A 25,596-nucleotide genomic window follows, 5' to 3' on the forward strand; every position below is an offset into this window, starting at 1 on the left:
AGGTAACATTATAAGAAACAAGGCTAGACTGGTTGTACAAGGTACACTTAGATAGAAGGCATTGATTATGATGAAACCTTTGCCCCAATAGTTCGTCTTGAATCTATCAGACTATTTATATCCATTGCTTGTTACAAAAAATTTAAAATCTATTAAATGGATGTTAAGAGTGCTTTCTTGAACGATGATCTGCATGAGGAAGTATATGTTAAATAGCCTAAGGGTTTTGAAGACCCTAAACATACTGATCATGTTTATCGCCTAAAAAAGGCACTCTATGAATTAAAACAAGCTCTCAGGGCATGGTACAAGAAATTGACTAAGTTTTTACTAAGTCATAACTTTGTAATGGGGAGTGTTGATAAGACACTATTTGTAAAGAAACATAATGATCACATACTGATAGTACAGATATATGTTGATGACATTATCTATGGATCTAACTGTTCTAACATGTCTGTTGAGTTTGTAGATTTAATGAAGTCCAAATTTGAAATGAGCATGGTCGGAGAACTGAACTATTTTTTAGGTCTGTTAGTGAAACAACTTGAAGATGGGATCTTTATTTCTCAAACCAAGTATGCTTTAAACTTGGTGAAAAAGTTTGGATTCGAGAGCTGTAAAAACTTCGATACTCCTATGAGTACAACTCTGAAGCTCTCTAAGTATTCGACAGGTAAAAGTGTAGATCCTAAGTTGTATCGCAGTATGATAGGTAGTTTATTATATTTAACTACGAGCCAACCCGATATTGCATTTAGCATAGGAATCTATGATAGGCATCAATCTAACCATAAAGAATCCCACCTGATTGCTGTTAAGCATATTTTGAGATATGTCACAAGTTTGGCCAATTTTGGTCTTTCGTATTCACATGATACTAATGTTCAATTAGCCAGTTATACGGATGCTAATTGGGCTGGTAATATTGATGACCGCAAGTCTACCAATGGTGGATGTTTTTATATCGGGAATTGTCTAGTTTCGTGGCATAGTAAGAAACAGAGTTCCGTATTGCTTTCCACAGCTGAGGCTGAGTATATTGCAGCTGGTATTTCATGCACTCAGCTTGTGTGGATGAAGAGGATTTTAAATGATTACAGATTTGTGCAAGATTCTATGTTTTTATATTGATATAATTCTAGCGCAATCAATATTTCTAAAAATCCAATCCAACATTCACGAACTAAGCATATTGACATTAGATATCATTATATTCATGAATTAGTTGAAGATAAAATTATTTCATTAGATTATATTCAAACTGAAAATCAACTTGCAGACATTTTCACAAAACCACTTGACAGAAACATTTTTGCTAAATTTTTTGCTAAATTGAAATTAGATATTAGTATGTACTCGACCAGTTGAGTAGCTCGGGTTTAGGGGTTTTAAATGTGGAAAAAATACTTTTTTCTCCATTGTCTCATCTTCCCCAATAAGCCCTTCCACGACCGGTCGAACCCACCTTCGATTGCAACTTCGTTAGTGCATCTTTTCCATTTTCCTTTTGGATTTAGGATCTTTGCACTCTATTTCCTTGATTTTGAGGTTTATTTTAAGATTTCTAGTGGTTTCTTTGGTTTTCTAGCAAAAAATCTGATTTGGGTGAAACCCTCCATTCCTTTCTTGTATTCCTTTTGTGCATTGTGAAATGGAAGGTAGAAATAAGAAGAGATCCTCTCGCGGTTCTTCTTCTTCCCGTTCCACACCAGTTACGGTGCATACTCTTTGACCACTCAAAGAGGACCCCGAATATGTGCGAGATATTCGTCTCCACAATGTTATTGTTGAGCGTACTATTAATTCCAACCATTTGAGTCCATTCAATATCGTTCCCCTCCTTGAGACTGTACGATGGACTAACATATTGAGTTGGGGCGGTCCTACATACCGGTCCATTGCACAGGCCATGTATGTATGTATGTATCAGTGACTTCTCTGTTGAAAACTTAACCTTTCTTGTAACAACTAGAGAATGTCCAGCTCAAGTAGACTGTCAGTTGATCTCTGGTTTAATGGATATTCTTATGAATGATGAAGGAATACCTATCTCTACGTTAATTTGAAGACCGTCTGAATCAGAAAAACGTATGCTAACTAGAGTTTTGTACAACATGAATGCGGAATGGAATTCTGGTATTGCACTTAGTTCCAAAAATATGTTACTCAGATACATGGTTCTTCATCATATTTTTATTTCAAATGTGTAACCTCGGTCTGGTAACAAAACTGAGTTAACATCTTTCATGGTGCGCATTCTTCACTCAGTTGTTTCTGGTGTTTAAGTGTGTCTTTCGTCTCTTATAGATATTCCTTTTACATATCTGATAACCACCCTAGCTGTTCATAGTCTTGTGGTCATGCCTGTTGAAGAAGCTCCTATTTTCCATCTACCCTTCAACAATTCCAACATTAACAGGATGAATCTGAGGTTGGAACCCAGCCAAGTTGATAGGGATGCTAGAGGAGCTGCTGAAGAAGCTAGAGAGGAAGATACTTTACCTCCTAATGATATGAACATGGATGATTTATTTGATGAATTAGAATCTGATTCTAAGGCTGATCCTAACTTTCAGCCATCTGATTTTGATGAGCGGTTGAGAACCCTAGAGGAAAAGGTGGAAGGTTTGCATGTATCCCAGGAAGCTCAATTCAAATATATACGCAAATACCTTAGGCGCATTAACAAGGGATTACATCAAATTGATCCATCTATCCCTGCTCCACCTTCTAGTTCTGACTAGACTTTTTATTTTTTGGCTGGTATTAACTCTTATCTTTATTTGTGCTTGGATAGTACTTGCACTTATGTGTTTTTATTTGCTACTTTATGTGGACATGACTTTAAGCTTCATGATAATATTTTGATGAATATGTTTATGTTATTTACTCTCTTTTTCTTATACTTCTCATATCTATTTGATTATATCATCATATTGTATTTCTTTCCTTTATCATATTGTGACAAAAAGGGGGAGAAATGTGGAATGATTTTAATGTTATATTCTGGAAAATATGGTGTATTTTTTTTTGGATTGGACTTGTATTTGATTTATACAGATTTTACATATCACCTCGCTTGGATTGAGGGGGAGAATAACTGTTACACATTTAGTGCATGATTCTTTATTTGGTAACCGGTGCATGATTCTTTATTTGGTTTTGTCATAAATTTAACAAAGTGGGAGATTTTAAATGCTATATTGTAAATCTAGCACCAGAGTCGTCAAATTTTGTTATGCCAAATCATTTAGAATCTGTATCATGTGTTAATGAGATGAATAGATCAACTTCGTACATTTTAAAGTTGTTCACGTCTTCGTCGAACTTTTCTATGTATTCAAGTTGAAGAGTGTTGTCGAAGTTCAAGATTTCAAGCTCAAGTACAAGTACAAGATCAAGGCTCAAGTTCAAGTTTAATCGTCAAGTTTAGTACCTTAAAAAGCTCAAGAACTCAAGCCCTAGTTCAAGCTCAAGTTTAAGATTTTGAAGACAAGCTTCAAGTATTTCAAGTGATTGAGTTAGCTGAGCGAACGATGATTCAATTGTTCAAATTCACAAACAAGGTATGGATGACCCTAGATTGACCATAGGTTGAGTCATATTCGTTGCATATTTTATTTGGGTCATTTCATAAGTTTATAGGTCATTTCCTTGACTAGTCTTAGTCTTTGTTCGACTAGTCGAAGCTTTGGCTCGACCAGTCCAAGAGTTTCTTGATCAGTCCAAGATTTGTTATGAATTTTCAAAATTTTCTGTTGGACCGTTGACCAGTCGTGGATACTACTCGACCAGTTGAGTGAACAGTGCTCAACCAATCGTGGAGGCTCGACTTAAAGTCCAGCAAGGTTTTTTAGTCCCACTCGACCAGTCTTGCAGGCTACTCAACCAGTTGATCAAGCCACTCGACCAGTCAAGTAACGATCTTATCTTATCGCGCCAAAATTTTTGAAATATGGTTGGTCCTTCAACCAGTCGAACTGACCCTTAGACTAGTCGAGTGAACAGTATTTTCACCTATAAATAGAGGACGAATTTCAGTGTTTTTCATTCATTACAAGCTAAATCAAGCCATCACTCTGAGAGATAAGTTCATGCATTTGTTAAGCTATATTGTGCTCATTTTAGATTCATTTTTAATAGCTTTTGTTATTTGATTTTGTGATCTCCATTCAACTCTATTCATTGAAGAAGGGAATTGTGATTTACCCTCTTTTGAGATCAAAATCAAATCAAGCTAACCTAAGTTGATTTAATTTAAAATTAATTTAGACCTAGAACCCTTTCACTTGTGAGACTGGACATTGAACATCTTCGTCTACATTGGTTCTACCGGGCTTCATTAGAAGAAGAATCTTTAGATAAGTAAATTTTAATTTTCTGCATTTTGGTTTGTGAGATTCAGCTAGGAAAAACTCATTGTGGGGTTTTTGTAATTTTGTAAGCCCATTTGAAAAACACAATTATGAAGGTTTTAAGGTGAACCTTGAAAAAACCTTATTTCATATTGAAAGTCGATGTCCCGTGGGTGTGGATATTGGGAGTGGAGTAGTTGTGTGGCTGTTTGCTAATAGTTGGTCTACACACAATCGAACCACATAATTCCTGAAGTTGTGGTGGATGATAGTATTTGTTTATGTGTGTGAATGTTGTAATTTACTTTATGCACTTGTGGTGAATGGTGTAATTTTCTTTTATAGACTTGTGATGAATGTTGTAATAACTTAGTTTATTTCCTTTACCTCTTTCTAAGTTTGAGTTTTTGATACTTACAAACATTCTAGTAAGGTTGTCCTACCATAAGCCTTTGGAGTTTAATTGCTCATTGGTCACTACGGGGAGGCTCGTCACCCCAGCGTAGGCCGATAGCTCGACCACGGTGTCCCATACCACCATGTCCAGCTCATGAGTCTTAGCGGATTAAGTACCATAGTTAATAGGATTTCACTGGTAAGTTCAGTACCCTAGATTCAAACAGTAGCGTCCAATACATGGTGAACATACATCGGATAATCGGGTTACTTGACGAACTCGACTAGTACGAGCGCACGTTGAATAGAACGACATAGAGTGCGCAAACACTCCGCGTGGCCAAACCACTGCCGCCAACTCTAATACGGCTCGGGTTCGTCTAATACGTCCTATGTGGCGAAAGCAGTCTCAACCACGAACATAGGGTCAATTACCGATTTCTTGGACTAAAGCATAGTCCCAAACATCTTACACTACTACAGATATTCATATGGAATGTAAAACAATAATGGAACAACAACTCCAATCATGGTACATACGCATCTGAAGAATATCAACTTAACATAAATGTAAGCATAGGTAATGCTTGAATTTAAATAACTTGGAATGTAACTGCATAAAGGAAATCATGCGCATCAATAGGAGTATTGAGAATCACTTCTCAACGCCCACAATTAGTGTAATAAATTACACTTTAGATAATTCATGCATTTCTACAAACACTTAGCATACATGGAACAACATACATGACGTATGTTGGAACACATGCACTTAGACAATTCCTTTTACCAAGGAGTCGCCATACATGCATCTAGCACACATACATGACAAATAATCATGGCAAACACAAGTGCATATTTTATACATATACGGTACTTTATAAATACACATAGAATACACAAATCTCAATATAACGCATGCATATCAGGAAAGCAAATGTAAACACAACATTTGACATGTGAAATCTCATCCATAACAAGAATAAATCACTAACTGACGTTGAAAGCCTTGAAAACCATAACCTATACACTTAAAGTCCGCACCTTAAGCAAGGAAAGAAACACCGAACTGATTTAGACGAGTTGTCTTCGTCAACGGCGATAGAATACCTTAAAATAAGGATAGAAATGAGATACAACAACACCAAGACTAATCTAAGCTCTAACACAGGTTAGGGTTAGATTAACTTACCCCAAAAAGAACTCAGAACCGTCAGAAGAACGATTCAAAGTGAAGGTTCAAAGATGAAGAAGAACAAGGAAGAATCCAAGATGATTCACCAACTTATCTCTCTCACTTTCTCTCTCTTTTCCACTCTCTTTCCAAGCTAGGGTTAGAGAAAATTCGTATGGAAAAGAGGGCTAGGGTTTAAGGACTATAAATAGGCCTATTCTTGATGAAAATAACCCTAGGGACAAGGTATACTTAAGTTATAACCAAAGCATGCCTTACTCGATCCAACGAAGCACTTCGGTGGGCCAAATACCACGAAAGGTCGGACTTAAGCTCATCGACCATGGATCTAGGTCAGCTGAGTTTTCATACCGACCGGCTCTTGGATCGGCCGTGGCGGACCACACTCAATTCAACGGTCACGGAATCTCGATCAAGTCCACAAGCACTAGGATATGCCTGGGCCACCTTCCCTGATTAGAGGGTGAAATTGGGTCAGAATCCAATGGTCAGATAGCTTAAAATCGTCGCGCAAGCGACACGACTCAATTTCATAAAAGCTAAATAAATTCCAACCGTTCTCATACTCTTCACTCCGAGCTCAAACAAATCGACTCAGAACATCACATGGACTTGATTTTCGAGGTGATGGTCAAGCCCAACTCAGTGACCGCAACAGCCTAAGATTATCGCCATCGGACTTTCGACGCGCAGTCCAGGTCCGATCTAGATCTTCCAAAATTTTTTCAGAACAACTGGGTTTAGCGATGGATCCCAGATTTCTGAGTAACGTAGCGCTAACTAATCTACAAGTTTAGAGCCATGCAGATACAATTTAAAGTGATTGATGCGAATTTCACAAGCAATCAAGTAGAGCGCTAATTACCCCAAAAACAACTACTTAAGGAAAGATTAGCACAAAAATTCTAAGGTCGTTACAAACACCCTGCATTTTTTCATTTTGGGCATGTATTAACTCTTATCTTTATTTGTGCTTGGATAGTACTTGCACTTATGTGTTTTTATTTGCTACTTTATGTGGACATGACTTTAAGCTTCATGATAATATTTTGATGAATATGTTTATGTTATTTACTCTCTTTTTCTTATACTTCTCATATCTATTTGATTATATCATCACATTGTATTTCTTTCCTTTATCATATTGTGACAAAAAGGGGGAGAAATGTGGAATGATTTTAATGTTATATTCTGGAAAATATGGTGTATTTTTTTTGGATTGGACTTGTATTTGATTTATACAGATTTTACATATCACCTCGCTTGGATTAAGGGGAAGAGTAAATGTTACACATTTGGTGCATGATTCTTTATTTGGTAACTGGTGCATGATTCTTTATTTGGTTTTTTCACAAATTTGACAAAGGGGGAGATTGTAAATGCTATATTGTAAATTTAGCTCATAAAGTTGTCAGCTTTTGTTGTGCCAAATCATTTAAAATCGGTATCATGTGCTGATGAGATGAATAGATCAACTTCGTGCATTTTAAAGTTGTCCACGTCTTCGTCGAACTTTTCTATGTATTCAATTTGAAGAGCATTGTCTAAGTTCAAGATTTCAAGCTCAAGTACAAGTACAAGTTCAAGGCTCAAGTTCAAATTTCATCTTCAAGTTTAGTACCTTAAAAAGCTCAAGAACTCAAGCCCTAGTTCAAGCTCAAGTTTAAGATTTTGAAGACAAGCTTCAAGTATTTCAAGTGATTGAGTTAGCTGAGCGAACGATGATTCAATTGTTCAAATTCACAAACAAGGTATGGATGACCCTAGATTGACCATAGGTTGAGTCATATTCGTTGCATATTTTATTTGGGTCATTTCATAAGTTTATAGGTCATTTCCTTGACTAGTCTTAGTCTTTGTTCGACTAGTCGAAGCTTTGGCTCGACCAGTCCAAGAGTTTCTTGATCAGTCCAAGATTTGTTATGAATTTTCAAAATTTTCTGTTGGACCGTCGACCAGTCGTGGAGATGCTCACACAACTAGTTGTACAGGCTTGACTTAAAGTCCAGCAAGGTTTTTTAGTCCCACTCGACCAGTCGAGCAGGCCACTCAACCAGTCGAGCAAGCCACTCAACCAGTTGAGTAACAATCTTATCTTATCACGCCAAAAATTTTAGAATGTGGTTGGTCCTTCGACCAGTCGAACCAACCCTTAGACCAGTTAAGTAAACAATATTTTCACCTATAAATAGAGGATGAATTTCAAAATTTTTCATTCAATACATGCTAAGTCAAGTCATCACTCTGAGAGATAAGTTTCTGCATTTGTTAAGCTATATTGTGCTTATTTTAGATTCATTTTAATAACTTTTGTTATTTGATTTTGTGATCTCCATTCAACTCTATTTCATTAAAGAAAGGAATTGTGATTTACCCTCTTTTGAAATAAAAATCAAATCAATCTAGCCTAGGTTGATTTAATTTAAAATTAATTTAGACCTAGAACCCTTTCACTTGTGAGACTGGACATTGAACATCTTCGTTTACATCGAATTGATTCTACCGGGCTTCATCAGAAGAAAAATCTTCAGATAAGTACAATTTAATTTTCTGCATTTTGGTTTATGAGATTCAGCCAGGAAAAACGCATTATGAGGTTTTTATGTAAGCCTATTTAAAAGACACAATTGTGAAGGTTTTAAGGTGAACCTTGGAAAACCTTATTTCACAGTGAAAGCCAATATCCTGTGGGTGTGGATATTGGGAGTGGAGTAGTTGTGTGGCTGTTTGCTAACAGTTGGTGTACACACAAACGAACTACTATAATTCCTGGAGTTGTGGTGGATGATAGTATTTGTTTATGTGTGTGAATGTTGTAATTTACTTTATGCACTTGTGGTGAATGGTGTAATTTCCTTTTATGCACTTGTGGTGAATGTTGTAATAACTTAGTTTATTTCCTTTGCCTCTTTCTAAGTTTGAGTTTTTAATACTTACCAACGTTCTAGTAAGGTTGTCCTACCATAAGCCTTTGGTTTTTGGTATAAGGTTGTCCTTAGAACTCAGTTTGTATCAACCTCTCAAGACTTGTGCATTTGAGGTTGTTTTTATTTGTGCTATCTATTTTTGTATTCCACATTTATTTTTTAATTTGACATAGTCCTACTCACCCTCCCCTTAGGACTTAGAGATTGGCCTTTTTAAACCTCCAAAAATGGAATCACGATAGATCGCTCAAAACTGGACATTATTGCTAATCTACCAATTCCCGAACTATTAGAGATATTAGATCACTTCTAGAGCACACCGGTTTCTATAGAAGATTCATTAAGGACTTCAGTGCTATTACTAGAACCGTGACTAATCTTCTCCAAAAGGATGTCCTATTTAAGTGGACAGATGAGTTAACAAGTGCCTTTATTAAAATTAAATCATCCCTTACCACTGTATTTATCATGCGTCCATAGGATTGGACACTTCCTTTTGAATTAATGTACAATACGAGTGATTATGCCATAGGGGCTGTTTTGGGCCAAAGGAAAGATAGACAGCCCTACGTTATCCATTATGTGAGTAGAACTCTAAACTCGGCCCAAGTGAACTAATCAACAACTGAAAAAGAGTTACTTGTAGTAGTTTTTGTTTTAGATAAGTTTAGGTCCTACTTGTTGGGGTTCAAAGTGGACAATTTCATAGACCACTCGGTTTTGAAATATTTGCTATCTAAGAAGGATGCAAAGCTGAGACTTTTGAGATGGATCCTCCTACTCCAAGATCTTGACTTAGAGATAAAAGAAAAGAAAGGTGTAGAAAATGTAATAGCCGATCACCTTTCCAGATTAGTATTAGATGATTCTATTGAGGAGATGCATATCCAGGATACTTTCCCTGATGAACAATTATTTGTGATCTCCAAATTTCCTTGGTATGTGGATATAGTGAACTATCTTATGATGAAAAAATATTATATCATTGGAAGTCACAAGATAGGAAGCATTTTGAAATCGATGTTAGGAACTTCTTCTGGGATGACCCGTATTTATATAAATATGAGACTAATCAAATTTTTAGACGTCGTGTCTTAGAGGATGAAGTTCAGAGTGTTATTTCCTTTTGCCACATATAAGCATGTAGTGGCCTTTTTTTGCTAAGAAAACCACTGCAAAAATCTTACAATGTGGTTTTTACTGACCCACCATGTACTTGACATTGATTGATTGATTAATGGATGGGACATGACGTAGAGATTCCCTCAAAATTCGCAACGCGTGACGTTTCTTTGGAATGAACGCAGACCCACAACTTCTAGCCTGGGTATTGGTTGAGGGCGCGAGTCGCGGCGTTGAAACCGCGGCGACGGCACAGTTGCTAGGGTATAAGTTTTGGTTCGAGCCGACTTCGGTATGTGGGATCCGGCTTAGGATCGTGCACAAACGTTGGATATGGGTCGAGGATTGCCGAAATTCTACCGGAAGGACTGCGAAAGCCAACAGAACGGTACGGACTAGGACACGGGTCTTATAGGTACTATCCACCCTTTCTTTTATTTTTATTGTTCTCTGCATTACATGTATCATTACATTGGGAACAATATAGATTTTAGGTTGGGGGATATGGTAGTCATCCATATGAGTTTTTTTTTTTGAGTTTCTTTTTTAGGTTTATGAAAAATTTCTATATACAAGAATATGAACATGATATTATGTGAATTCCAAATGCAAAGTTAATACTTATTCTAGGTTTATAGTAGTCAGAATTCAAATAACTAAAAATTGTAGACTTGAGTTCGATTATCTAATCACTAGTTTAGAGTGAGTTGTAATTTGATGTACTAAATTCACAATACACACTAGCTAACTAAGTGAAGAATATGATATGTGAATTAGAATAACAAATTTTGATTCAAACAAGGTTGAATGAACTAGTATCATTGATATATGTTTTTTTTTTTTAAGATTAAAAAAAGAAAAAAAATTTAATGACCATAACAATCGTGTCAGTAATCCAGAGTAAGGATACCTAAGTATCTAGTGCTATTACCGTTACAATTATGATACCTTAGGTTATGAAACAAACCCGGTGGGAATCTTCATCTAAGGGTGGTCTATAATAATGAGGATATGATGATAAAAGAAGAAAGGGCATGAATGAAATGAGATAACTAGAGATTTCATATTCTTGGGATGATTAAAGAAGTTAGGATAGGGAACATGCATTATAACATCTCGGAAAAATCCATACAAAGGTTGAGTACCACATCAGGCAGAAATCCCTAAGGACCATATTCTATAGAAATTTAGGCGAAGATTAATTACGTAGTAAACTAAATTAATCGATGCAATTAGCTTAGACCACCATTTACACAAATGGCAAGACCCAAAACCATCAAAACTGCGAACTCAACACTACTTGAGAACCTAGGAAAAAATCCCACGAGCCTGTCGCTCTCAGGAATACATTGAAACTCCATATCACATCGAAAGTCTGATGACCGTGAAACTATATGGTTATGTCCGTCCTACTGGGCTTGACAACCATGGCGGGAATCCAGCCCAGATAGTATCCAGAAATGCACAACTTGAGCCCTAATTAAAGTGTATAAGAAACGCGAATATCTTTAGAAAATGTATTGAAACTTAAGTAAATTGGGTCATTCTCTTGTGCGTGAAATTGAAGATTTCTAACCGTCAGTTTCTGACCAAACTTCACCCAGGGAAAAAGGAAATTTCCCTTCTCATATCCGTATACTTGCGGCCCCGATCGAGCAAGTACGACCATTGATCTGACACGAGTCCTCTATGGCCGATTGGCCTATCCAATTGCATCGAAATCACAATCCTGGCATTGATCCATTATCAAGAAACTTTCCCTACAATGTAAGTGAATAATGAGCCTCCAGATGAGCCCTGTTTGTCGAAAACAAACACCCTTTGGTTATGAATTAAGTATACCATGGCCCTGGGGCCATTTGCATCAGTTTTGGGCCTATATAAAGCCCTAAAACCACCCCATTCCCATTCCATACGAATTTCTCTAACCCTAAGGAGAGAGAAGAGAGAAAAGAAGAGAAAAGAGTGAGGAGAAAAGGTAAGGTTTGGGAGATCGTTGCAGTGATTCTTCCCCGCTACTCCACGCACTGAATCACCCTTCCACTTCACTACACAATCGTTTTCAGCTTCGATTTGGGTAAGAAAACCTAATCCTAATATTGATTTAGAGATTCAAATAGAGTAATTGACGAAATAGCTAACCTATTTCATTACTTAGGTGCCCAACGTTCTAATTTTAGGAACGTAGAATTCGAACTGCGTCCGAATCGAGTATTCCGACGAAAGGTGCAAACTATAAACATTTAGGTTATGGTTTTCAATGCTTTCAATGTCAGCTAATGATTTATGTCTGACTTAATTGCTACCATATGATCTTAGTTACAACGTTTTCGATATATTATGCATGTGTGAACTATGTTGAATACAAGATGCATTCCATGTGTTTGTTGAAATGTTTGAATGAACATGAAATTGTGATTTGTGCTTATCATGATTGTAAACCTAGGATACATGTTTGCTGTATGCATGATGATCTCTTTGTGTAAGGAATTGCCATAATATTTGTCGTAACTAATCTTGTCTATCTATTTGATGATGTGTTGTCCAAGTGTTTAATTAAATGTCTGAATGAGAAATTGCTGATGAATTGTATTTATTAAGTGTATTAAGATAAGATTCTCAATTACCTTAATCATATGTATAGTCCCTTTCATGTAATCATATTTGCTGCTACGTAATTTATGGATGAAATACACGTGTTAGGTGACATGTCCAATGTGTTTGATGAAATGCTCAAATGAGGTATTTATTTGAATTGTTTGTTAAATGCTAATATAATTATCACATGTGTCTATCTATTGCATCTGAGTAAGATTGGGGCCACGTTGTGGCCCAAGCAATCGGTAACAATCCTTGTACTAGTGGCTGAATTAGTCTTGTCACATTGGGTAACTCGATGAATCCGTGTCGCACGGTGATTGTCGACAGTGGTTAGGCCACAAGGGGTGCTTATGCACTCCATGTTCATTAAGTCAACATGTGCTCATACCAATCGAACTTACCAAATAAACTGATTAGCCTATTGTGTGTTTACCATGTATGGACATCACTGCTTAAATCTAATGTACCACTTACTAATGTAAAAGCCCGTTTCAACCATGGTACCACGATCCGCTAAGACTCATAGCCAGGAATGGTGGTATAGGACACCGTGGTCGAGCTGTCGGTTTACGTTGGGATGACGAGCCTCCCCGTAGTGATCAGTGAGCAACCCAAACTTGTGAGCTAGGCATGGTTGTATGGCACACCGTGTTCGAGTTGTCGGCCTACGCTGAGGTGACGAGCCTTCTCGTAGTGACCACAAGTATAAACTCTTGAATTTGCCTATCCACTGCTTTTCTTTAGAGATGATGCCCTACAACTTGTCTATCGTATGTGAATAACTAGGATTGATGACCCTAGATGGATTCTTCGATTGGGTAAATGATAAAAAGGGAGGTACCTTAGCTTCCTGAACCTGTTGTATGAATAAGCTTAATTAAATACTCGGCTAACACGACCATGCACCGCATTGCATGTGCTTTGGCGAGGAAGTTACACTTTAGGGAGTTTGTCATGCGCGAACTTGGTTGTTGGAGTCACTTTTGAGGGAGCTTTGTGCGAGGGCATGCATCATTACTGCACACCATTCCTACAATAATAAGAGTAGCTAGGAAGTGATTGTTGTATTGCTTTATCATTACTGCTTAATTGACTTGATAACATGTTAACATTTGCCTTATAGTACCACTGAGTTGATCACTCACTCCCACTCTAGAACGATGTTTTAAAACACCAACCAGACTCTATTGTAGATGCAGGTGAAGACGAAGTCTATGCAGTTGAGTTGGACTTCATAGATGAGGAGGAGGAATTCTCCTATGTTCAGCCAGCAGGTGGGTCTATGTAAACCTCGTTCTGATCCGACGAGATTACAGGGATACATGGATTAGTTGGACACTTACATTTTGAGATTTTATATATTTTGAAACAAACCTTGTATAAATTAAACTCTGATACATCATCATACTCTGGAGGCTGTGAACCGCTTACTTATTTTAATACATATACTTCAGTCTTCCTCTTGCTTAATTACATTATCTCTAGAGTATGATATACTATTTTAGTATAATCTCACTCATGTTTAATACATTAATATGGACAACATTTAAACATCATTATCCATGCTGCATAAGTGATTTGCTAGATCTCAGCTCAAAATCCAGGGCGTTACATGCATATTTCTCAAAGTTATACTAGTGTCGCTGAGCACCTAAGTATATTAGATCATAACTATTTTAAATTTTGATTAGATTTCTGAACTCAAGGATGTAATGAATTAGGAAATTGAGATTCTAACTAACTTCAAACTTAGGACAAGTGTTGCTTTGTTTTGGAAATCATATAATGAATGGAGGCATAATTGTATAAATTTTTGAGTTTTAAACTATTTTTCATGTTTTCAATGTTTGTGGGTAACATTTCTGAAAACCCTCACGAGATTATAACTTGTCCACTAGGGGAAACTTAGGGGTTTAAAGGCTTGTTGCATATGATAAACGCAATCAAGATTACCTGTAAAAGCGGTGTAGTTAGAATTTTTATTTTCGTTTTAATTTTTCTAGAATTATTTTTTATTTTTCTTTGCTTATTTTGCTTGGGACAAGCAAAATGATGGTTGAGGGGTGTGTTGAGGGTCAAATATTGTATATTATCCGCCATTTATATCTTGGTTTTATGAACATGGTAATGCTTAATGATCTATTTTACTCATGCTTGTGTTGCAAGATGAATTTAAGAGCTTGGATCGAAAAGAGTGCTAAACGTATGGATTTGATGCTCAAGAATCACCAAGGCAAGGGATGGATCTTAGGAGACCAAGATTAAAGAATTCACACGTTGTTTCGACCAGAAACGAAAAGCATTTGATTTGGGGAATTATCTCACTCAATAATGACAAAAGGAAAAAATAAAACTTTCTGAGTTCTTTACATCCTTTTGATCCTCTGATTTTGAGATAGAATTTCTACCAAAATACAAAAGTACAAGCATTGAATAGGCTCAAATATAAATTTCAGCAACAATCTGGCTCAGATCAGTCATGTGTCTAGGGGAGATGAGTTGTGCGGGCTTTCTGTGCACTTCGTCCCTCATTGACATGATAAAGGAGTGTCTGAATCACTTTAAAACACTTAGAATGGCCTAAGGACTTGAGAAAATGCAATATAGTGTTAACATGGCAAGAAGGATGGGCGGCATGGATTATACACATACATCAACGTGGGGCCAAGTTAGGACTTTCTGGGCCCACGGCAAGCTGGCCAACAAGGTGGATGGATCAGATCACCCCACTGTAGGCCATATATAACATGATAACCATGACCCATATAACAGGACAACTGCGACCCGAATAACAGGATAACTGCGACCGCGACCCATATAAAAGGATAACTGCGACCCATATAACAGGACAACTGCGATACATATAACTGAGACCCATCTAACAGGACAACTGCGACCCAAATAACAGGATAACTGCGACTCATATAACAGGACAACTAAGACCCATATAACAAGACAACTGCGACCACGACCCATATAACAGGACAACTAAGACCCAAATAACAGGACAACTGCGACCGCGACCCATATAACAGGATAACTGCGACCCATATAACAGGACAACTGCGATCCATACAACTAAGACCCATATAACAGGACAACTAAGACCCATATAACAGGACAACTGCGATCGCGACCCATATAACAAGATAACCGCGACCCATATAATAGGACAACTGCGATCCATACAATTGATACCCATATAATAGGACAACTAAGACCTATATAACAGGACAATTGTGACCACGACCCATATAACAGGACCCACATAACAAGACAACTGAGATCCATATAACTGAGACCCATATAACAGGACAACTAAGACCCAAATAACATGACAACTGTGACCACGACCCATACAATAGGATAACTACGACCCATATAACAGGACAACTACAATCCATACAATTGAGACCCATATAACAGGACAACTAAGACCCATATAAAGGACAATTGCGGCCGCGACCCATATAACAGGATAATTACGACCCATATAATAGACAACTGTGATCCATATAACTAAGACCCATATAACAGGACAACTAAGACCCATATAATCAGATAACTGCGACCGCGACCCATATAATAGGATAACTATGACCCATATAACAGGACAACTGCGATCCAAACAACTGAGACCCATATAACAGGACAACTAAGACCCATATAACATGACAACTACGATCCATACAACTGCAGCCCATTTGGGTTGTCATTTGCATGGGTCGTAGTTGCCATGTTATATAGGATGTGGTTATCGTGTTGTATAGATCGTGGTTTTAAACGTGTTCAATTCATTTTCTACCAAACCATTAGTACCATAGCTTAGAGCCCACATTTTGGTGATCCAATCCATCCACCTTATCGGCCAGCTCGGCATGGGCCTAAAAAGTCCCAACTTGGGCAATGTCCACTTCAAACAAACATCATAGTGAGCTTGGAAACTTTCAACAGTCACCATTATTTTCTATTTTGTAGGCCATAAAAGCACTGGATCGGGCTGATATTTGGGCCCTAGCCATAAAATGACACAACAAAAAGGATAGGCGGAATGGATTATACACATACATTCGTGTGGGCCCATTTGGGTCGTGGTTTGCATGGGTCGTAGTTGTCATGTTATATGGGTCGTGGCCGTCATGTTGTATGGATTGTGGTTGTGAACGTGTTCACGTCCTTTTCTACTAAACCATTGGTACTATAGCTTAAGGCCCACAATGGGGTGATCCATTTCGTCCACCTTGTTAGCCTATTCCGTGTGGGCCCAAAAAAGTCCTGACTTGGGCAATATCCGCTTCTAACAAACATTATAGTGAGCCTGAAAAGTTTCAACAGTGGGTTTCATTTTCTCCATTGTTTTCTATTATGTAGCCTACATGAGCTCTGGATCAAGCTGATATCTGGGCCTGAGCCATTAAAATGACACGGCAAAAAGGATGGGCGGTATAGATTATACACATACATCAATGTGGGCCCCATGAGCTTGGTCCTTGTCCATGCATAAAAAAAGAGTTCTGTAAACATCACTTTCTTGGCATTTAATACGACATAACTTCTTCCATGAAAAACCGTACAACTACGGAAAGAAAGACAAGGGCATCTTGGTCTGAGTAATTTTCAAAGGCATGTCAAAAGGCCCTTCTTATAATATATGGAATGATGCAGCTTCCTAGGTAATTTGTCCAAATTTCGAGGTGGGTACGGTCAATCTCCCTTAAAGGGTAAAAATAAAAAATAAAAAATGGCACGTTGGCCGGAAGATATATAGTTGGCTGTAGGCGATTAGCTATGCTGGTAGAAATTGACTGCTTTCTCACTATCCGGTGGACGCGGATTTCCTGTGAAAGCCTTTCGCAGGAAGTTCCTGCGCTTGCAACTTAGGTGGGGTCCACTGTGATGTTTTTCAGAAATGCACTCCGTCTATCCATTTTGTGGGATCATTTTAAGAGATGAAATCAAAATTGAGTAGGATATAAGACTCAAGTGGGCCGTTCTAAAGGAAAAGGTAGTTAGGGAAATTTCGACCGTTGAAATCTCCCTAGGTTCGGCAGTGATGTTTAAATACCATCCATACTGTTAATAACATCGTTTGTACTTGGATGAACTGAAAACACAAATAATATCATGATTCAAAACTTTTTGGCCCCACGAATATTTCAACTGTAAACGTTCAATTATCACTTTTCGGCCCACTTGAGCATTGGATAGGGTTCATTTTTTGCCTCACATCCTAAAATGAACTCAAAAAACGGATTGACGGAGAGGATTTCTCACAAATATGACAGTGAGCCACACCTGGAGGAACTTCCTGCGAAAGGCTTTCGCAGGAAATCCGCCTCCCTATCCGACCGTACCCTGTCTATTTCGTTGCAGTGTCGCTACAAACAGCCAACGGAGAGGCTTCTACAGACTCTATAGAGAGAAAATCGATTTTTAATCTCTATATCTTGAAACCGTGAACGAAGTTTCAGAAGGAAGTCTCCTCTCTCTCTCAGTTGAAATCTCTTCAACTTTTCATGTATTTGGAATCGATTTAGAGCTCTCTCTCTCTCTCTCTCTCTCTCTCTCTCTCCTGAAATCTTTTCAACTTTTCATGTATTTGGAATCGATTTAGAGCTCCTCTCTCTCTCTCTCTCTCTCTCTCTCTCTCTCAAAAACACGCACAACCTACAGCCAAATGTATTAGAGGAATCCAAAATCCAAATTATTTATTTATTCCCTACCGAATTCTCGTTGCTATCTATCTTCCAGCTCGCCCAATGGCGAGAAAACATCTCCAAGAGCTCTTGAAAGAAGAACAAGAGCCCTTCGTTCTCAAGCACTACATCAACGAACGACGCTACCACTTGAAAAAATCCGCTACCCAAATCACCCACCACCACCTCCACCTCAGAAAACGAAAACCCATCTCCCAAACCCCCACCTTTTCCTGTAATTTCCGCAAAAACCCCTGCTTTTTTCCCTCCTGCGATTCCGACCGCACAAAATCCCCACTTTTCGATTTCCCAAAAAGCCCTCGCCGGAATTCAAATACCCTTCTCGTAAATGTCCCTTCAATAACCGCAGCTCTGCTTCTCGAATCAGCTCTGCGGATTCAGAAGCAATGTTCTTCCTTAAAGAAGCCGAAAAGCCGCGGGTTTGGATTCTTTGGATCGATTTTGAAGAGAATCGTCCAGGGTAAAAACCAAAAACAAGAAATCTGTTATGACGGCTTGCAATGGGATTCAATTGAGGATTTACAGAGATTTGCAGAGGAGAGAGCCCCAAAGGACGCAAAACTGGAGGTGGGTCTGGAAGGAAAGGAGATTCCGGAGTTGGGTTTTTTGTGTTCTTGCGAACGGAGCGATGGGTTGGATGATTTGGACGAGAAATCAGTGGATTTTGAGAGCTCCAGCTGCAGAACAGAGGATTTCGAAGAGACAGTATTTGGAGGAGAAAGGGAGGGAGATTCCCGGCCATGCGCAAAGGGATATTGCTTGAGCCCTTTTAGATTCCAGGACCTGGAATGTGTGCCTGATTCCGGCCTCCGTACGCCTGAATTCGGGTCGCCGGCTACATCTCCCGGTCGACAGCTAAATGAGGTACGATTTATACCCTGTTCTTCGAAGTCGAAATGACGGGAATAACCTTCCATGCTGCAATTGATACTTTATTCCGTCATATGGGCCATATCGTAATTTTCTTTTAGTAAGTTGGGTATTTTGGTCGGTTATCTTTCCTTGCTCGCAGCCAATCTTGCAAAACACGCCGATAAACACTGAAATGACGGAAATACCCTTCTATGGGAGACTATGCAATGGCTCGGCCATCTGCGGAGGTTATTGTTGTGGAGTCGGATTCGGCAGTGAACTCTCTAGTGCCAAGGTCGTGTACTGGTCGTTGTTGTGGGCCCACCATAACGTATGTGTTTTATCCATGCCATCCATCCATTTTTCCCCCCATATTTTGTGGCGTAAACTAAAAAAGGAAGCAGATCCAAATTGCAGGTGGACCACACTATAGGAAACTGTTGTGATTGAACGACCACCCTTAAAAACCTCTTAAGGCCTACTGTAATGTTCATGTCCATCCAGCCTGATGATCAGGTCAGATGGATGAAGGAAAAACACCAATTTTAGCTTGATCTGAAACTTTTGTGGCCGTTAAAGAAGTTTTTAATGATGAGGGTAGAATCACTGCTATTTCCTGTGGTGTGGTTCAACTGAAATTTGGAACTGCATTATTTTAGAGCCAATACCCTAAAATGAGCTTGTAAAATGGATGGATGGCATAGATTAAAAGAACATACATATTATGGGGTCCACAGCAATCCGAGTCTTATTTTTGTGGCTGATTGTTATTTTGTTATTTAATTAGCCTGGATGCTTCCCTCGTTTTGTGGATAGCATGGTATTTTTGTCTTTATTACGGATATACCCCTCGGTACCTGTGCGGCTGTGCCCTTTCAGTATCGACAATTTGATATTAAAATTAGGGTATTCTCGTCATGTCCCCTGGCGTGCAATCTCTATCCCGTTTCTTAGGCAATCCCACGTGCCCCTTTACACGTAGTGCACGTGCCAAACAGAACAGGATCCACCATGAAGTAGCTTGGATGCTTTTAAGGTGGGCCACTTGCGGCCCCATCAGTGGATGGATGGGTTTACAAAACTTTGCTAAATGGTCTAGTTATAGCTTACGAGCGTTGCTCGCCTTATGAGTGAGGAGCCTGATGTACAACACGTGTGAATTTGGAGTTGGACCACTCACTCTTTATTGTTAACCATCCATTAGATAGCCATCAATTAGATGGTCAGGATTGTTTGATGACTATAATTTTGGTGGTTTGCTCCATCCACAATGTGACCTACAAATTGGATGTTTCGGATAGCCGTAGATGAGTGCCACGTGTGAGGAGAATAAGTAATTTGGAAAAATGACGAAGATGCCCTTCCATGGTAGCTTGCATTGGCAAGTTTACCGGGGTGTTTGTCTTTTGAGGTGTCAGTATGCGAGCAGTTGCCGACGGTGTCGGTGATTCCTTCTCATAGCCAAGTAGATGACGGTAATACCCTTGTGGGGATGAGTCAGCACCGGGTATTTTAGGGTATTTCTGTCATTTACGTCGGACTATGGACATTTTGTTTTTTGTTTTTTTTTAATTACGTATTTGGTCGGCAGGGTTTGTTTTCTGTTTGTATTATATCAGAAAAAACGACAAAACGTTTTTTTGTCTGTTTCTGGTAGATTCTACGTCGGCTGACTTGAGAGACTCTTACACTGGGAAACGGATTGGCTACTCCCCCTGCCACCGGCCAATGGCTGGTGGTCGGTGCTCTGTGCGCCCCACAATGATGTATGTGTTTCATCAATGCCGTCCATCTATTTTTCTAGATCATTTTAAGGTATTATACCAAAAATGAGATATATCCCAATCTCAACTGGAACACATTATAGGAAAAAGTGTTGAATGAATGTCAACCATTAAAAACTTTTTGGGGCCCATAAAAGTATTGGATCAAGCTGATCTTTTTTTTTTTTTTTTTTTTTCTTCCCTTCATCTGGGTCTTTATGACCTAATCAACAGATTGGATGTAAAATAAACAGTACAGTGGGCCTTAGTAGGATTTAAATGATGGATATCCAATCACTATTGTTTTCTTGTAGTATAGTCCATCTGAGATTTATGTCCCTCTAATTTTTGGGATAAAGCCCTAAAATGATCTTTAAAAATGGATGAACGGAATGGATGAAATAGATAAATCATGGTGGGGCCAAAGATCACCGACCACCAGCCACATGGCTGGTGCCAGGGGGAGTGGCCAATCCGTTCCCCTTACCCTGGACCGCGTCCGATCTTATCCGTGGGAAAGTGGCACACTTTCGAGATATCCGTGCCGGTCATCAGATGGGCCTTTGTGATTGCTTCATAATCAAGTCTATATGCTCATCAGGTGGGCCACGCGTGTATGCATTTAATAGCACTTGACCAACGTTCTGGATTCAACGTTTGGCCATCTGATGGTCAGATCAGCCTGACCTTTTAAATAATTTATTTCATGTGGATCATCATGATGGGAGGCTTGGATAATGCACACGTGTGCTGCTTCCACGTGTGCGAAGAAATTCCTACAGGTATAGAAGCTCATAATTGCTAGAGAAAAAAATGAAAATAAAAAGAAAGGAAAAGCTTATTAACCGATTAATTTGATTTGCCTCTACATGGAAAGAGTGAAATTGTTTGATTTTTAGGCAGAAGATATGAGCATTATTTCCAACCTAAGCTCAGGTCACAATCACGTGTCATATTTGCATGTGCACGTGTGTGGGAGTATATGAGTCTTTAACTAGCACCCCATGCATGATAATCATGTATTTTCTTCACTATATACGGAGAGGAATGCTCAGCTACTAGTTCTCAAGTTTTCATGAAAACTTTTTTAAAACTCATTTACAATGATATGCGCCTAAAATCCGAACCATCCATGTGATCAGCACACAATGATCTAAAACTATGGTGGGCCATTATGAAAGAGAGACAAATCAAAACTATTTCCTTTTGCCATGGCCCATCAGTGTTTTGGATCAAGGTAAAAGTTGAGCCCTAACAGTTTCATGGGGTGCTACATCACCTAGACTATAGATTTTTGACTCATATCACTAAAAATGAGTTTTCAAAATGTTCTCACAAGAAGTGGTATATATATATGTGTGTGTGTCAACCCAACAAAACATTAAAATCGAGTTGAGTTGTCGAGTTTTGAACTATGGTCAATCACAAGCTAGGGAGATGCATGCTTGGTCCGAACAATCATGCGCATGTGGCACATATATATGGTACAAAAAATTTCTGACCTTTGAGAGCACTGGATCCATTTCCTGTCGATTTGGGCTTCTCCATGCTGTCTTGCCAATGAGATTTTGTGAAAAATTCTGATGGTAATAAAGACCACGTGGTCCAACCTATACTTAATAAAGACCGTTGGATAGGAAGAATGGTCGCAAATTGGATATGACTCAAAATTAAAAATGATTGTTCATCAGAGGTATGAAAATTCATGGCTTAAAAAATGGACGGCTAGGGTGAGAGAATGGTCTTACCATCTATTTTGCATGCCCTATTTGATTTCTGTGATAACCTGGGTTGGGATGATACTGGGACAATAGACAATCACTGGCGGGCCTCATGTCCAGTGGTCTACCATGGTCATAAGCAGGTCCAGTTTGGCCCATGTACATTAGCATAGTGACAAGGTAGGGACAACCTTACTGGATTTTGGTTTTCAGTCATAACGAACATATATTAAATAAATAATAATTTAACTATACTAATTAAATATGATTATCTGAAACATTGAAGTTAATTTGAATTTCTCATGTTATGTAATGGCAGATGTTTCCGCAAACAAGTGGCGAGCAGCATGATGGGCACATTGGCATCCTCGGGACTAATAAAGAGTATCAAGGAGAGGAAGAAGAAGAAGAAGAAGAGAAGGAACAGTTCAGTCCTGTTTCAGTGTTGGACCCTCCCTTTGAAGATGACGTTGACACTCAAGAGCCAGAAGAAAAACAAGCAGATGGAGAGGATGAAGGATGCTTCGAACACAACTTCGCCGCAATACTAAGTACGTTTCAGTCTGTTACTTAATTGTTTGACTGTTTGCGCTTGCCCATCTTTCTATGGTATTGTAGACCACGCTTATTCATATATCCACCACGAAAGCCGGATGGAAATGCATTGAGCTAGGACATAGGATAGTGGGCCCACTTGGGCATTTCCCAAGAACTAGTGGTCCAAATTCAACTTGATGGATCATCCCATTAGCATGATTTTAGGTCTATGCTCAAATCCTTAATGGATTAATGTGTGCTTGGATTGATTCACGTGTATACCGTGTCTAGTGAATGTGGCCGCAGGGTATGTGCTCTATATTTCTCTTGTTGACCATCTACTTGTGGGCCATGAATTGAAAAGGTTGTAATCCGATTAAGGAGATCATTGGTCATGTTCCATCCATGAATTGCAAATGGTGTTCATTCGTCGTTACAAGTTAAAATGACCCCACTTTCATTGGTCATTCCTCAATACTGGGCATCTAAAACCACATTGATGATGCAATTTATGCAAGTTATTAGTAATGATCATTCCAAAATCTAAGAAGAGAATTGCCATTTTTAGCAATCTTCTTTTTTCTTTTTTTCTTTTCTTTTTTTTTTTTAAAAAAATAAAATAAAAATAAAATAAAAAATAAAATAAAAAATAAAAATTATTTACACGATATTGAGTTTGATTTGGCTGTGGAAAAGGTTACAAGTTCAAGGGGTGTTTTATTTTAAGAATGAAATTTAGGTTAGTTTAGATCATTTCATTGATTGAGCTTCTGGATTTCCATCTCATAACTTATATTTGAAGCATGGACTATTTTTCCCAATGTCCAGTGTCAATGAGCAAATAAATTTTCTACATGCTTGTGATAGTTCCATTTTTGCTTATATATGAATATTCATTTTCCTTTTGCTACAGGAGCTAAACAACAGTTATTAAACAATATCCGAAGGTTCGAGAGACTAGCAGAGTTAGATCCCCTTGAATTAGAAAAGATACTTGCTGAAGAAGAAGAAGAAGAAGAAGAAGAAGAAGAAGAAGAAGAAGAAGAAGAGTATCACAACGAAGACAGTGTAGAAGGGTTACGAGTACTGCTTGATAATGAAAGAATAGTCAGAGAAACTCTACTCCGGCCGAACACATGCCACTGTCTCTGGAGAATTCCGTCCGACGTCATGATCGAGTCTTGGAATTACTACACCAAGTCGAATAGCATCGACTTGATGTTGGAGATGGACTTTAGAAGAGTGAACGATGAGTGGATGAGGAATCGTGAGGAGGTACAGGAAATAGCAGAAGATGTAGAGCTCGCCATATTTGGGTTCTTGATCAGAGAGTTCTCGGATGATCTCATACAATCAAGCAGCCTCTAGTGGGGTGGAATATCTTTTTTTTTTTTTTTTTCACATGATTTTGTTTATTTGTTTATTTATTCACGGGGAGTCTAATGACAGGGGAGATTAGAGTTAGCTAGAGAAATGAAAACAGCTGCATGTGATGTATATGTGTGGGAGATTGTGTCTCTCCAGGGATGCATATATCTTACCTTCTCAAACAATGACAAGTACATTTTCTTAGTTTACAAAAACGCACTTGTAGCATCCTCAAGGCAAGGAAATGCACCTTATTCTTTCTGGAACCACCCATAGTTTGCTGCTGGACCATTTGTCTTAGCCCCCTAAATATCTCCCCAATAAGAGTCCTAGCCTTTTGAGGTGGGGAGCATGGGTTTAGAGAGTTGCTAGGTTTGAAATTAGAATGAAAGAAAGACTTATTGGGCCTGTTTGGACAATAAATTATGATTGTTGTGAATTGTTAAAGTACAATGATTATAAATTATAATATATATTTCTTGGTAAATAGGTAATTAGACCAAAAATTCTCATGTTTGAATAGGCGAAGTAAAAGTGCGATGATAATACTTTTATATTATTAAGATATTAAGATGTCAAATCAATAAAAAAAAAAATGTGCTTATTTCCTGTTTGTTTGGATAGAAGATTTTTACTACAATGTATTATGAGTTTGTAATGATTACGAATTTCTTATTTCTTATTATATTTACATTTAACTGTTAAATTACATTTTTAAACAAATAGTGCAAAATCATAATGATAGTGCTTTTATGTTACAATATTATCGTAATTCACTGTCCTAACAGGCCCTAAAAGGACTTATGGATTGAGGTGGGAGAAGGCAAGAAGGCTTGCTTACTGAGGACAGGGTCTTTAGAGAGGATTGACTGGCCAAATAAGATTCATAAAGCCAACCCCAAATAGCTAGGATAAAGATGCAATGATGACAAGAAATACTGTTTCTATGCTCTTATGGAGAAACGGCTTAAGGTCTGCAAGTAGGGTATTCCAAACTGGGGGGCTTTTAACTAACTAGTTTCTTTCTAGGAGGGAAATC

The 25,596-nt window shown here is 38.3% G+C and overlaps 1 protein-coding gene across 2 annotated transcripts; it reads left to right on the plus strand.

Annotated features, from left to right (window-relative positions):
- The first annotated feature begins 18,035 nt into the window (after positions 1-18,035).
- Positions 18,036-25,028, plus strand: LOC131251322 (uncharacterized). 2 transcript variants are annotated; one of them, XM_058251984.1, is made up of 4 exons: positions 18,036-19,180; positions 19,329-19,463; positions 22,972-23,203; positions 24,103-25,028. In XM_058251984.1, exons 1-4 carry the CDS (start codon positions 18,359-18,361, stop codon positions 24,555-24,557), a joined length of 1,644 nt encoding a protein of 547 aa, XP_058107967.1. In that variant the 5' UTR covers positions 18,036-18,358; the 3' UTR covers positions 24,558-25,028. The 2 variants fall into 2 exon arrangements, with proteins under 2 accessions (XP_058107967.1, XP_058107975.1); XM_058251992.1 differs by lacking the exon at positions 19,329-19,463.
- Positions 25,029-25,596: the final 568 nt, after the last annotated feature.

Source organism: Magnolia sinica, chromosome 1 (genome assembly GCF_029962835.1).
Source record: "Magnolia sinica isolate HGM2019 chromosome 1, MsV1, whole genome shotgun sequence".
NCBI classification, from domain to species: domain Eukaryota; kingdom Viridiplantae; phylum Streptophyta; class Magnoliopsida; order Magnoliales; family Magnoliaceae; genus Magnolia; species Magnolia sinica.